The sequence below is a fragment of the Sphaeramia orbicularis genome, chromosome 13 (genome assembly GCF_902148855.1).
Source record: "Sphaeramia orbicularis chromosome 13, fSphaOr1.1, whole genome shotgun sequence".
In the NCBI taxonomy this organism is placed as follows: Eukaryota; Metazoa; Chordata; class Actinopteri; order Kurtiformes; family Apogonidae; genus Sphaeramia; species Sphaeramia orbicularis.
This window is the reverse complement of record NC_043969.1, coordinates 44,707,466-44,723,590: the sequence shown is the minus strand read 5'-3', so window position 1 is coordinate 44,723,590 and position 16,125 is coordinate 44,707,466. Positions and strand designations below refer to the sequence as shown.

Genomic DNA, 16,125 nt, shown 5'->3' with positions numbered 1-16,125 from the left:
TATTTTTATAACTTACACTAGTGAGCTAAGCACCTGAAATTTTGTTTGATAAGGTACTGATGGTGCATTATTAAATGACAATAAAGGAAGTCTGAGTCTGAGTCTGAAAGTGTTTACTCTGAATAAGGGTTCCTGTTATAATAAGCAAAACACTCATTTGACACAAACGTAAAAGAAGCTTTTCATGGATGACATTTAGCTTAGGTTTAAACAGGAAATCAGCTGTAATTATGCCATTAAAAGTTTTAGTAGTAAACAAGAGTCGGGGATTGCGAAAGAGCTACGGAAATGATTGCAAGAATCTTCAAAATTCCGAGTCGCTTTAAACGTGTCAGTATTTGTGAATGACCGTTTTTGTTCTATACGACAACAATTTTATCGCATAAATATCATGTGTTTGTCCCTCAGCGTGATCCAAAAACACTGTCATAATGTGGCTCTAAAAATATCATCACTGAAAAAGTGATTTTTAAAAAAAATTCTCGTGTTATTTCCTCCTCGTGTCTGCGTCGCGCTCATATGACGTCACCACTGTCAACAGCTGATCGTCCCCCGCGTCAGTAATGCGCCGAGCGATGACAAATAAAACACGCGTTTCACCTTGTTGTGAGCTACCTGGACCCGTAGACCACATCAGGATCCACCAGACCGAGCCGACATGCCCAAATACTGCTGTGTCCCGAACTGCAGGACCGAGTCCGGGTCCGGATCTGGGACCGGGACCAGGAAGAGCTTCTACAAGTAAGAGGGTTTAAGATCAGTAAGAAAAGTAACTGTGATGAAACTGAGTCTGCAGGAGTTCACTACATTTACATAAACAGGCTTTTCTACTACAGGTTTGACCGACGACAGGAGTTCGTGTTTTAGTTTTCAGCAAAAAACCAGGTTCAGACTGAACCCACATCACATTTACACTGAATTATTTCACTACATCAAATGTCAAAACCTGATCTGAATCACATTTGAGTTGGATTTAGTGTTTTGATGAGTCATGGTTTGTCAGTGAACATGAAAACAGACTGACTTGATCTCATTATGCAGTGAGAATCAGCAACAGAAAAAAAACTGACACAAAAGTTTTATTAAACACTGGGTTACAAAAAAATGTTTTTTGCAAGTTGTCTAGGTTTTTTCAACTGAATTAGGACCATTTTGCAACGCTAAATCCAAAAATGACATCTGTTTTTCTCAATCAGGTCAGGTTTTTTTTTTGCTAATTTGATTTTGAAAAATTTGATCTTCTCACAAAATTGATTACATTTTTGTGACTTTATCAGTTGATTTTTTTTATATACAGGGTGGGGAAGCAAAATTTACAGTGGACATTTTAGTTGTTTTTTCTCAGCAGGCACTACGTCAGTTGTTTTGAAACCAAACATATATTGATGTCATAATCATACCTAACACTATTATCCATACCTTTTCAGAAACTTTTGCCCATATGAGTAATCAGGAAAGCGAACGTCAAAGAGTGTGTGATTTGCTGAATGCACTCGTCACACCAAAGGAGATTTCAGAAATAGTTGGAGTGTCCATAAAGACTGTTTATAATGGAAAGAAGAGAATGACTATGAGCAAAACTATTAGGAGAAAGTCTGGAAGTGGAGGAAGCAACAAAAAATGCACCAAAGCTTTTATTAAAGCTCTCAAATCCAAAATCCTAAAGGATCCAACCAAATCCATGAGAAAAATGGCAATTGAACTTGAGGTAGACAACAAGAGCGTTAGAAATGCAGTAAAATATGATTTGGAGTTAAAATCTTACACAAGAACACCAAAACACTTGTTGACAACAGCAACAAATCCAACTTTAGCAATTTTTGGGAATCATGTTTATGGCCGCCTTCTAGCCCAGATCTAAACCCTCTGGATTCTGCTATTTGGGGCGTTTTAGAACATGCTACCAATAGAACATCACACAGCAATGTCGACTTTCTTAAAGATACTATTAAAGAAGAATGGGAGAAGTTGTCACCCGAATATTTGAGGAACACTTGCGCAAGTTTCAGGAAGCGTGTGAAGGCAATTATTGAGAAAGAAGGAGGACACATGGAATAAAAACATTTTCTATTATGTACATTTTCTTGTGGCAAATAAATTCTCATGACTTTCAATAAACTAATTGGTCATACACTGTCTTTCAATCCCTGCCTCAAAATATTGTAAATTTTGCTTCCCCACCCTGTAGTTCTCACCCAAAATAGGTTTTAAGAGAAAAAAAAATTTCTAACAGGATTCCTGTTAGGTACAATGGTGTATTCACCGCAGATGTAGCAGAATATGTCAGGCTTATTTTTACAAGATCTTCTAGTCCACAGGTGTCAAACAGGCAGCCCGGGGGCCAAATCTGGCCCGCCAAAGGATCCAATCTGGCCCGCGGGATGAATTTACAAAGTGCAAAATGCAAAAATTACCCTGAAGATATTAACAGTCAAGGGCATTAAACTCAAAAATAACAGCATAAAAACCTAGAAGTAATGAGTCCCAAAAGTTCTTCTTGGTGTAATGTGAGAAAAATCATGATATTTTGCCTCTAAATAATGGCAACACCATTTTTTTCTCTTTGATTTATTGCCAAGAACATTAAATTCTGATATTTTTTAATAATAAAATGTCAATAACCTGAACGAATATGAACAACCTGAAATGTCTAAAGAAAAATAAGTGTAATTTTAACAATATTCTGCCTGTTTAGTGTCTTTGTAGATCTGATCCGTAATGCACATGTAGAAATCATAAGTTGAGGCATAATACTGATCAAATTGTACTTACTTTTCTTCAGAAATTTCAGGGTTTTTTCAGTTATTCACATCTTTTTTGTTTTGGATAGAAATAGTTTCATCATTTAATGTTATTTTTTGCACTAAAAAATTTGGAGTTGTCATTATTTATAGGCTTTTATGGTATTATTTTACTGGTCCAGCCCACTGGAGATCAAATTTGGCTGCATGTGGCCCCTGAACTAAAATGAGTTTGACACCCCTGTTCTAGTCGAAGTCATTTCATTCACCTGTAATATTAAAAAAAACATTAATCATAAATTGGCAAAAGTAAAATCTTCTGAACTCATTTATTGCGAGAAATATGAAAGAATTTTGTATCATATGATGTGAAAATGCCCATAAATGTAAGCAAAAATGTTAAAAAGCCAATATGTAGCATAGTTCAGAAAGTTGACCTGATTGAGCAAAATTAATGTGATTTTTGGATTCAGCACACCAAAATTATCCTAAATCAGCTCAAAAAACTTAAACAATAAATATGTTGTTGACCAGTGATATGATCAGAATTTAAACTTGGAAACTGGACAAAAACATTAAAGACAGTAGAGACGGACTCAGACAGACCTGAGCAGAAGTCTAAGTCCAATGTTTAATAAATATATTTATTTGTATTTATTAATTTCTCAGGCTCTTTATTCAGATCCAAAAACAAAAATGAGAATTAAATGTCTTCTACCTGTAAAAATCAATGTTCAGTGTCACATTTAACAAACACAGGATTATTCCAGTAAATCTAATGTAATAAAACAGGTCTAGACATGTTCAGAGGGAGGTCACAGTTAATAGAGTCGCAGAAAAAATGATTAGACCATCAAAAGTCATCAAAAACAATAGTTATGCAATCCAGTACTAACTCCTGTGTGTATCATGTGACTAAAACAGACAGAAAAGAAAACATGGAATGCCTAAAAGCACTGTTTTTGTCAGTACAATGCCATAGATATTGATGTAAGAACTGAAGTGATTTTGGTTATTATCAAGAAAACATGGAACATGGATAGATATCAGCTCTGAAATTAAACTACTATGAGCTATTTTTGTTGTTATCATTATATTTGTCCAAACAAGTGTACCTTTAGTTGTACCAGGCATTAAAATGAACAAGAAATTGAAGAAAACAAGGATGGTCTAATAATTTTTTCCACAACCGTATTTGACGTTTTGGTCTGAAATGTTTGCTTTAATTCTGTTTTCTGTTTATTCTGGTTGAATCTTGATTCTGACAAAAGCACATTTAGTTTTTAGAACCTGATAAAACATCAGATTTAACAGTCGATGCTTTTCCATTTTAACCTTCACACGATGGAACCAAGGTTATTATCGTTAATGAAAACTAACGAAATGACATAAACTAGTATTGTAAAAAACATTTTTGTTAACTGAAATAAATAAAAACTATAATTAAAAGAAAAAATGATAACTAACTGAAACTGCATTGTGTGCTTATAAAACTAAAACGTATAAAAATTATGGATAAAAGTCCCTTCGTTTTCATCTTTGTCAGTATCGGATTGCTATGAAATCGATTTATTTCCCTCGAATAATTTTAGCTGCTGGCACCATATGACATTTAACGGTCCGTCACTTCTGGTCATTTGTCGTTTCTAGTCGTCTTCTGGTCCTCACTCTACCTGGAAACATGAGACTAAAGTTGGGAGAAAGCAGCAGAGTCCTGTCTGGGATTTATTTGAATACGACGGTGAAGAAGAGAAAAGACATGAAAAAACTAAAACTAAGCATTTAGAAAATAACAAATGCTAATAAAAACTAGCAAACCTGCTCTAAAAATGAATTAAAACTAACTTAATTAGAGAAAAAAATTCTAAACTCAATAAAACTAAACTATAATAAAAAATCCAAAACTATTAGAACCTTGGATGGAACACAGATCCAGGATCAGGTTTCTGTGTTAAATGTGATCCTCTAGGACCGCTTCATGATCAGACTGAACCAGAATCCAGGACTGAGGACGGGGACGGGTTCAGAGACACAAAGTACAGGTTTAACAGGTTTATGAACGTCCACCACTGGACTCAGATGGACTCCAGAACCGGTCCTCAGCCTCCAGAGTAAACCCAACCCATGACCTGGTTGAGTTTCTGAGACCGTGGTCCTGTTCAGATTCAGACCCTGAACTGACCTGAGTCCTGAGTGATGTGGTTGGAGGTGGACGGCTGTGGACGCTCAGGACGCGTCTCCAGTTTCTATGGAAATAAAAGCGCCTGGAACGCAGAACAGACTCCGAGTTCAGCTTTAACAAACTGGATTTAACGCTTCTCTGTAGATTTAGTGACGTAGACTGAACCCACGGTGTCCAGGAAATCCACCAGGGTCTGTTTGATCTGGTTTAGGTCTGATGTGGTCACAGAAATCCCTCAGTAGATTCAGTTCAGACTCGGGTCCAGTTCTTGTGTAGTTGTTTGGTGTTGGATCCACAGTCTCTGATCTGGTCCCACATGTGGTCTCGGTGTCCCAGGTTCCCCCTCCACGACCCGGACCGGCTGCAGCTGTGGCTGAGGAACATGGGCCGCCAGAACTGGACCCCGTCTCGACACCAGTACATCTGCCACAAACATTTTGGACCGTCCAGCTTCAAGGTGCGATGGGGGATCCGGTACCTGGAGAACGACGCCGTGCCCACGCTTTTCCAGGAGGGAGAGGTAAGAACCCAACGGAACACATGGACCAGAGAAGGCCTCATCTGGACCCAACCCATGTGGATCTGAACACACGGACCCTGGACTCACATTCACTCACATTTTAAAGCAAATGCCACAAATTGTACCTTTGTCTTTAACCCTTTCGTGCACACTGGTGACTACAGTTCTTCTCCCGCTGTTCTCTTGTATATTCATGGGTTTTGTTTTATTTGCATTTCAGCCGACACAGTGGAGGCATGTGCATCATCCTATAGACTGTAATTCAGACAATTACTGCAAATTTGCTGTTCTTGATAAACCTGATCTGCACTAACATGTTTGAGTGTAAATCAGTTGGTGATTGTTATTAGACTGTAATTAACAGTTTTCTTAATCTAAAAGTTTTTTTTTTTTTTTTTTTTGCATATTATCTTCATAAAGTGAGTAATAACTAATATTAGAGTATGTTAATATGTGAGAAAACATCAGATTAGCTGCATGAAAAAATGTTCTTATTTCATAGTTTTCACACAGTATATCACTTTCTGATGATGGGTTTTAATGTCAGGGGTGTCAAACATAAGGCCTGTGGACCAAAACCGGCCCATTGAAGGGTCCAATTTGGTCCCAAAGTGAAACAATGACGCTGAAGAAATGAACAGTGGAGGATGTTGAACTGGTTTAAGTTCAGGGTCCAAATACAGACCAGTAGGATCTGCAGTAGGTTGGACCAGTAAAATAAAAAAAAATAAAAAATAAAAACATAAAAATAATGATAAATCCAATTTATTCTCTTTGTTTTAATGTGAAAAATTGTAAAAGTAAAATCACATTATGAAAGTGTTTACATTTACAAACTATCCTTTCAATAAAAATGCAAACGACTGATGAACCTGAAATTTCTAAAGATAAATGAGTGTAATTTGATCAATATTCTGCCTGTTACTAAATGTTTTGTGTATTTGTAGATCCACTGTGATCTGAGTTATAATCCACATGTGTAAACGATAAAACTGAGACATAATATTGTTCGAAGAAATTTGAGGTTCACATTTATTTTGTGAAAGAATACTTTATAATTCTAAACCTGTTCATGATGTAATTTTACTATTTTGTACTAAAACGTTGTCAATATTTGTTTGTTTTCCTGTTTTTCTTTTCTGGTCCGGCCTGTTAATCGATCCTTTTGGGCTGAATGTGGAACCTGAACATAAATGTGTGAATGTGATGGTCTGTAGATTCTCTGTGTTTAAAGTGGGTCTCTGCCTCCACAGGCCGATCCGGATCAGACCTGATGGACTTGAACTCTAATCCTCATGTTCCTCTTTCCTTCTAGAAACGAAAAGCGTCTGAACACGGTGAAAGAAAAGCCAAGCGGTTCCGGGCCGACGGGAACCAAAGCGTAACGGCGTCACATGACCGGACGGCGGCGGCGCTCCACCTGTATGAGGTCACCGTGGCCCCATCGGAGCAGAACCCGACCGGACTCCTGGAGCCGAGTGAAGCAGCAGAGTGGGACGACTGTGTCCAGGCGTCAGGAGTGGGGGTGTGTACTGGCAAGAATGTGGAGATACCACACAAATCCCAATACGATGTATCACGATACTGTTAAGGCCATATTTTAGTTTATTTTGTTTCTTTTTTTAAATGATTATTTCCTGGAAAAATTAAATTACACCAGAAATATGCACAAATACTAAACACATTTTTATTTGATCAGAACACGATTTAATGCTTTAATCACAAAACTTTCCTCTGTAAAAACTTCAAGTGCAGGATTTGGATAAAAAAATACTATAACATACAGCTTTACCTGTACAAAAAAACACAAAATGAATAAATAAAATTATGTTTTACAGACATGATAGTTTAAGATCCTGGTCAAATGTTCATATTCAGTATTTTTATGTGATTCCAACAACTGAACTAACATCTGCTTCTTTCAGACGATAAAAAGTGGTTTTAGGAAGTTTGAAATAACCGTTATTTAACAAAATAGCGTTAGCAATTAAAAAAAAAAAAAAAACACATGTATGACCTGCAATATCTTACTACCTGTAGTACAAACAACAGAGTAAAACACCCCTGTAAATATAGACATAAAAGAGTAAAGTACCCATGTGAATATAGAAGTAAAGAGAATGATAAACAAAAAAAACCCAAAAATGAACCCCTCCATATTTGTGTTTGAATAAATACCTAAAAATATCTTTGGATGTATCCCTGAATCATTGAGAAAACATAAGTATACTGTTCAGTTTTTGTTAATGTTGGGCCGAAAGGCTGTTCTGACCAAATGGGTTGGAGAGGAACCTCCTTCAATCCATCTGTGGAAGTCTTTGATATCAGACTATATTTCTCTGGAAAGACTAAGATTTTATATTAACGATCAGAAGGACGTCTTTACAGCAAAGTTGGGAAAAGTGTTGGAATATCTGGGAACTCAGACTGCAACTACCTGAAATAGACTTAATAGGAACTTTTGAGATCATTGCTGTGGACATATGTTGGATCTGCCTTACATTTCATACAACCTGTATGTACTGCGCTGGACTGGATAATTTTGAAAATGTTTAATAAAAAGAATGTTAGAAAAAAAACAAAAAAATCATAAAAATATCGACACAGTATCGTGAAATGAAATATCGCGATATATCACAGAACTGATATTTTCCTCCACTTGTAGTCAGCAGACGGACGCTGGATGGAGGCGGAGCTCCCGTTGACTTTATTCCAGACTGTGGAGGATTTCAGTGACGGAGACGAGTACGAGGTGGTGCTGATGTCTGAAGGACAGGAGGACCAGCTGGTGGACGGGATCACCGCCGCCATTTTAACGCAGGTCCACGGGTCCACGGCTGAAGATGTCACCGCAGACGAGTTGGCCGCCGCCCACCCAGACGAGCGGCCCCGAGTCATCGCCTACTTCGAGACCATCCCCAACGTGTTACCGTGTGAAGCGCAGGTGGTCTTCTCCCCGGAGACGGTGGTGTCGTCTTCCCTGAGCTCCGAGCCCATCACGTCCACGCTGCCCATCGTGTCCAAACACGTCCCACCTTCACCCACGTCCCTCAAGATGAAGGTGAAGAGAGTGGACGCAGAGGAGGAAGAGGAGGAGGAGGAGGAGGAGGAGGAAGAGGAGGAGGACAGTGGCTTTGAGTGTCCGGGTCGGCAGCTGGAGGAGCACTGGTGAGTCCAGACCCGGGTTCATGGAGGACCATGGACCCAGACCAGCCCTGATGGTTCAGACACAGTGTGACCCACAGTCCAAGTCCAGACCAGTGGTTCTGCAGTGTTTTCATGTTTAACCCTTTATGGTTCAGTCACAGAAATACTGTGAAATTCAACACTTCAACCTTAGTGAGTTATTGGTGTGTTTCAGTTGGTTGATTATTTTGGTCATTTTCTTGGTTGTTCTGGTAATTCTTTTCATTTTGTTGATTATTTTGTTTATTTTATTGATTATTTTGATCATTTTTGTTCATTTTGCTGATTATTTTTTTGGGGGGGGGTCTTCATTTTATTGTTTATTTTGTTAATTATTTTGATCATTTGTGTTTATTTTGCTGATAATTTTGGTCATTTTCTTGATTATTTTGGTCATTGTTTTCAGTTTCTAGATTATTTTGTTTATTTTATTGATTATTTTGATCAGTTTTGTTCATTTTGCTGATTGTTTTAGTCATTTTTGATCAGTTTCTTGAATTTTTTTTAGTCATTTTTTTCATTTTGTTGAGGACAGAACAAGACTGTATTACTTTTGTGAAAAATTTCAAATTTTCTTTATGTTATATAGAAAATCAAGGTCAATGAAGTTACCATATTTGATTCCTTACAAAAAATCCAAGAAGTAAATATTTAAAAAATCCAAGAAAAACACATAAGGTGAAAGGAACATGTATTTTAGAACATCTGACCAACATCAGTGCTGATCCCGCCCCCTGTCCACATCCACATGATCCCTTTGAACATCCTTCCTTACATTAGTACCATTACTTCATGGTACTGAACAAAGCAGGTCCACTCACTGTTCATGTAGAGGTGGACCTTACAGACCCTGGAGACCACATTGGACCTGAGATTGTTGACTCACTGTCCTCTCTGGAACTGTCTTGCACTGCATTCTGAAATGACCAAAAATAGTCACTTGCCTGATAAAGGGTTAAACCAGGGGTGTCCAAACTTTTTTTAAAGAGGGCCAGATCTGATAATGTGGAGATTGCCAGGGGCCAGTGGTCCCTTCGGACATTTTTTAAACAGTAAAAATTACATATAAAAGCGATAATTTTAAAAACAACTTTATTTTCATTGTCAAAATATCATTTTTTTTAAATGGCAATGTAACCAAATCTAAGCCACTCAGGTGTGAACAAATTAAAAAAAAAAAAAAAAAAACATTTCTGCCTTCCTTTCACATATGGAGTCAGATAACATAGAACAAACCATGTGGAGTATCTTAAACGTCCAAGAAGTTGATAAAAATCTTAACCCCACATTCATTTTAAACATGACTTATATGAGTAATTATTACTCATATATTACTCAGTAATGCAAAGTCTGTTAACGTTTAAGATGAAAACATATGACTCTTACTCTTGTCTTTCACAAAATCATTCAGAAAGTAATATTTTGTGTCACATCTACAAGTACATAACACCAGCAATTATAGGCAACTAACCTGGCAACTTGGTATCCTGCCTTGGTGGTGAATTCATTGAACTCCCAGGTTCACATGAAGAGCCACTGTTGTGAGTTTAAAGCAGCTTGAATTTGCTTCACTTTTTCGGAGTGCTCACTCCCTGCTAGCTTGTTGTATGCGTTAGCATGTTTTGTCTGCTCGTGTCTCTTTACGTTGAATTCCTTAAACAAGACAACAGTCTGTTGACAAATTAGGGAAACACAATCACCTCGATTTTCAGTGAAAAAAAATTGTAATTCCCATCTCTCCTGGAAGCGGCGGCCCTCACTGTCAACTTCCGTTTTTTTTATTTACAGGCGCCGTGGTTTGAAATTAGCGAAAAAGGGTCACGGCAAAGTCACAGATCCTGATAGAGTTAGAGTGGTGCTGCCACCATGAGGTGAAAGGAGGAACTGCATTTTGAACCTTTTATGATTCATGTACTCGGTTCAACAGTCCAAGCGGGCCATAAATAATACATTATAAAACCCAAGCTGTGGGCTGTATAAAATCTGACCGCGGGCCGTGATTGGCCCCCGGGCCGGACTTTGGACACGCCTGGGTTAAACACTTGAACTGTGGATGCCTTAGTGGTATCTCCTCACGGTTGGTGTTCCGTCCTCAGCTACCACAGGAACAGTGTGAGTCGTCGTCAGCTGGAGGCCATCGTGTCGGAGCTGCAGAAGAAGGTGAAGGTCCTGCAGCAGAGACACCGCCGGCACCTGGAGAAGCTCCTGGGCCTGGAGAACACGGTGAACCAGCTGAGACAGAGCAACCTGCTGAACCAGGAGAGACTGCAGCTGCTGCAGGGGGTCAGTGCACACACACACACACACGCACACACACACACACACACACACACACACACACACACACACACACACACACACACACACACTAGGGCTGCATAATTAATCGTTAAAAGATGGCGATCTCGATTCACACATGAATGCGATCTCATTTCTAAACACGGACGATTCTTAAGCTTTTTACTTCACGGCTGCATCACAAATAAATGCCCACAAACGCAGAACCGCCTCCACCTCTTCCCTCAACCAATGGTAAAGCGTCTTTACAACACATGCTGCTGCTGTCGGCTGCAGGTGAGTGAAGAAAGAGTGAATTACAGCAGAGGAACGTCTGCGGTAAAGAGAGGGAAATGGATGAAAACCCCAGTGGGAGTGGGGAGTCACCCACCTGAACTTCTGCCCAATTAAGGTTCACTTTCGGCGGTGTTGATCTCATGTCGGTCTTGTTTTCTGTCGTCCAGATCCGAGTGTGTTTTCATTTTCACTTCTCTGACTTCTGCTGCTGTTCTTCTTCTCCTTTTCTTTTCTTTGCGGGTGAGGAGGACTCGGCCTTTAACCAAGAATCAAAAGTCTTGTGCTCGACAAAAATTTTATATTAAAAATATTCTATTGTGCTGCTGCCAAATTTCTTTGCGCTGCAAACTTTCTCAGATCAGCTGATGTCGCTTAGCAACCAGGACCATAAGTGCAGGAAAAAGGTAAATGAACATAAAGTTTCACTTTCACTTCTGTGGGGGCACGGACCGCACCGCCCCGTACCACTATTAACCGACATACGTGCGGGTAACCGGCTGAAACGCACACGCATGCACCCCCCGCCGAACCACGCACGTGCAAACCCCTCCCCCCCATTACACACAGCCACACCAACAGAAAACAGCGAACACTGCATAAGACTACTGGCAGAGTGACATGAACGACACAAACCAGAGGAAAAAGAACCCATTTTCCTTGACAGCGGTGCAGGAAACATTTTGCGACAAAAATCGTGCCAGAGAATCGTGATCTCAATTCTAAGCAAAAGAATCGTGCAGCCCTAATACACACACACACACACACACACACACACACACACACACACACACACACACACTAGGGCTGCACGATATTGGAAAAAAACTGATATTGTGATTTTTTTTTTTTTTTTTTAACCCTAACCACCATTAACCATATTGCGATATGAAAAACTATTCAGGAGGATAAAATAGCTGTGTGGTGCCGACGTAAATGGTTGAATAAATGAGTTGTGTTTCCTGTCGTTGTGGTGACAGAACACGTTTCAGTTTCATCCTTCTTGTAGCCGAAATAATTCCAGATAACTGATGTTGCTTTTCTTTTCGGCTCCAAGTCTTCGTTTTCGGTGATTTTCTCTTGTTCGTTGCTCATTTTTCAATGTTGTTACCAGCGACTCACTCCATGTGCAGGGGCGTGGTCTGCTTCGGCAAACTGATGAAGAACGATTGTGATTGGTGGATCGCTGTGTGCAGTGTGTGTCAGGTACCCAGGCTGAACTTAGATGAGAACACACTGAGTTCATTTGCCTCCTACACTGCAGAACCTGCGATGTGACTATTGCGCACACGTACGTTGTGATGACGATGCTCAGACGATACATTGTGCAGCTCTACCACCCACCCACCGTCCTGTACACATGAGTGAGTCAACGCTGACGTGGCGTCTTCTCCTTTTCCTCAGGCCGACGCCCAGACCAGCCCAGCGGTGCCCGACGTCGCCCAGACCGTGGACGTCTACTCCGAAGAAGAGGACGACGACACGTATCTGTGCACTTCAGAGGAGAGATGAGACCTAAACATCTGTGTGTGTGTGAGAGTGTGTGTGTGTGTGTGTGTGTGTGTGTGTGAGAGTGTGTGTGTGTGTGTGTGATTCCTGCTTCTGTGGTTCTGTCAGAGGTGAATTAAACTCTGACCCTGGTGTCGTCTGATCTACTGTGAGTTTTGCACTAATATGGACGATCATTTGGGCCGATGTTGAATGTATTTTTCCAGTTTGTAAAACTTCCTCCGTGACTGAATGTTCTCCAGATCTTCTCTGAATGTGTGTTTGGTGTCGTTTTTCTGTCTGCGACACGAGAACCAAACATGAACCGACCAGTGACATGATTGAACCACTGAGCCTGTTTACATGATTAGAAAAACCTGATAACTGTATTCATCAGATCTGACGCCTTTACATGTATTTAAATGGGTCATCTTTATCTAAACCCACTTTTATTAGTCTGTGGTTCATTTATTTGTGTATTTGGACCCTAATAGTTCATACAGTTTGAATTTGAACCCTCCAGGTGCTGCAAAGCTATCTTTATATTCATTTGGGCAAAAATCAAGTGGATTTCTACAACCTGTTTTAATTCCTGCTTAATTTTTTATAACGAGTTACATCACAACATTTGCACATATAAGGTCCAGACTTCCGACGAACATTTCTCAGAGTACGCCATAATTGTTTATCACACTGGAAAAAATCTAAATCTTACCAAGATAATTTTCACTTGTTTCATTGGTAGATTTTTTTACTCGAATTAAGCAAAATTTAATCGAATTAAGCAAAAAAAAAAAAAAATCTGCCAATGGAACAAGTGAAAATTATCTTGGTAAGATTTCTTGAAATAATTTTTTCAAAATCTATTGTCTAAAAATAAGTTCTTATATCTCACTGAAAAGTTACTCTGTAGGTGATTGTGTCTGATTTTAAATGTGATGAGATATTTTGACAGAAAAGAGAAAAATACACTTGGTATGATTTAGATTTTTTTCCAGTGCAACAGCAGCGGTTGTAGGAAAAACTGAAAATATGTCCAGACTTTGAGGCGATTACCTAAAATGTTTAGTTGTTGGTTGTATTAACGAACACGAGTGGTTGAACAGGACAGAAAGTCAACAAATAGGGGGAGGGGGCGGGGCCTGAAGTGGCTTATTTGCATTTTAAAGGGCCAGTGCTCAAAACCACCTTTCTGGTGTCATTACTCAGAAATAGGGTTGAAGATGGACCTGTGGAGTTGAATTAATGAAGAATTCAGACCCAAGTATAGCATTTACAGTTTATGTAGTTCACAGGGAAATGTTTGAAAATGTATAATTCCATTAAAAAAAAAAGCAAAATATCACTCCTTTAAGAAATGTGATAATCAAAAACCCTGGTTTAGACGCTCCAGTCCATTATCAGATTTCTTTTGGAGTAGGTACGTTAGAACTTCCTGTTATTGTCTTCCGCTCACGTTTGACTTTAACTTCAGTTTTATCAGATTTTACTTGTTTTTACACATGCACAGATGTAAAAGAATGAAATAAATCAGATGAACCTGTATATATACATGCTGTTATTTGATAAAACCAATCAGATTACACTGTTTATATGATCACTTTAATAATCCAGAAATCAGATAATGATCAGAGTATTGGTGTGAATGTAAACGGGCTCACTGTTCCTGCTCTGACGTCTTCATCTTCACTATCAGGATAAAACGAGTGTTTTTTATCTTGACACTCGATCAAGTCCCTGCCTGTCAGATTCAGTCTGTGTTTTATAATAGAATGCCAAATGCAATCATGTTTTCTGCAAAGCAAATCTACTCACAGGTATAAATAAAGGAACCTTGAACCTTAAAAACAAAAGACCTGAAACAACAGAATCATTGTTTCCTGGTTTATCCTTCAGTTTACTGATAGGGACAGTGAACATATCACCTTTGACTGGTTTATTTCATGTGGGTTTAACTACATGTCGTACATGTATGAACAGCAGCTACATCCATTTACTGTCATATTTTTAATCTTTGTCAAAAAGGTGAAATAAATGCTAAAATTGATATATTTGTGAACATATTTGTTATTTTGTCTCCAAAGAATTAAGAAATGTTTTTTTCTTTTGCTGTATATTTTATATTTGCAAACAGATTCCATTTTTAATAAATCACATGATTTACACAAAAGAAATGTCTTTAAATGTTTGTTTGTTCTATTTCTTACAGCTTGTTTTTTATTACATTTTGTAAAATGTCAGTATTTGCAACGCAGTTTTAAACATCTGAAAAATTAGGGGTTTTTTGGGAAGTAAACATCAAAAAAACAAAACATGTAAAAACACTCGAGGAATGATGTATATAAAACATATGTTGAAATTACATTTGAATCCTGATGGAAGTGTTATGTGACCTGTTTCTGTGATGAAAAAAGTCACAAAATTTAAGTTTTACAGATAAAAAAAAAAAAGTCCGTGTTTGAGATCAGACTAGACCATGGATGAAGTCTGTGCAGATAGAAAAAGACAAATAGATTTTTAATCTCAATTAGCTTTTTTCCTGGTTAAATAAAGGTTATAAAAATAAAATAAAAAAGAACGGGTCTTTAATCAGGGTTCAACACATTTTACAGAAAGAAGCACAAAACTTATTTTGATTTCACAAAGACTGACATCATTTCCATGATTGTTCAAAACCTTTTAACACTTGAACACATGTCAACTTCAATATTAAACATCATCCATCCTCTAATAATGTTATTTTCTGAATTAATTAAAATACTCAGAATAATAACAGTCATGTCATCTGTTACAGAAATACTTCAACCAATTCTGGGTTTTCAGAAAAACTACAGGGTGGGGAAGCAAAATTTACAATGAACATTTAGTTGTTTTTTTCTCAGCAGGCACTACGTCAGTTGTTTTGAAACCAAACATATATTGATGTCATAATCATACCTAACACTATTATCCATACCTTTTCAGAAACTTTTGCCCATATGAGTAATCAGGAAAGCAAACGTCAAAGAGTGTGTGATTTGCTCAATGCACTCGTCACACCAAAGGAGATTTCAAAAATAGTTGGAGTGTCCATAAAGACTGTTTATAATGGAAAGAAGAGAATGACTATGAGCAAAACTATTACGAGAAAGTCTGGAAGATACTATTAAAGAAGAATGGGAGAAGTTGTCACCCGAATATTTGAGGAACACTTGCGCAAGTTTCAGGAAGCGTGTGAAGGCAGTTATTGAGAAAGAAGGAGGACACATAGAATAAAAACATTTTCTATTATGTACATTTTCTTGTGGCAAATAAATTCTCATGACTTTCAATAAACTAATTGGTCATACACTGTCTTTCAATCCCTGCCTCAAAATATTGTAAATTTTGCTTCCCCACCCTGTAAATCTGACTGTTAACACAGTTTAATGAGGATCATCTCAGTCTGTGGTGAATTT

The 16,125-nt window shown here is 38.3% G+C and overlaps 1 protein-coding gene across 3 annotated transcripts; it reads left to right on the top strand.

Moving 5' to 3' along the window:
- Positions 1–537: 537 nt before the first annotated feature.
- LOC115430994 (THAP domain-containing protein 5-like) lies at positions 538–13,217 on the top strand. Of its 3 annotated transcripts, XM_030151218.1 has the most exons (7): positions 538–741; positions 5,260–5,443; positions 6,759–6,968; positions 8,109–8,611; positions 10,726–10,912; positions 12,605–12,757; positions 12,820–13,217. In XM_030151218.1, exons 1-6 carry the CDS (start codon positions 659–661, stop codon positions 12,710–12,712), a joined length of 1,275 nt encoding a protein of 424 aa, XP_030007078.1. In that variant the 5' UTR covers positions 538–658; the 3' UTR covers positions 12,713–12,757; positions 12,820–13,217. The 3 variants fall into 3 exon arrangements, with proteins under 3 accessions (XP_030007078.1, XP_030007079.1, XP_030007077.1); XM_030151219.1 differs by having other exon boundaries at positions 6,759–6,961; positions 8,114–8,611; positions 12,605–13,217; XM_030151217.1 differs by having other exon boundaries at positions 12,605–13,217.
- Positions 13,218–16,125: the final 2,908 nt, after the last annotated feature.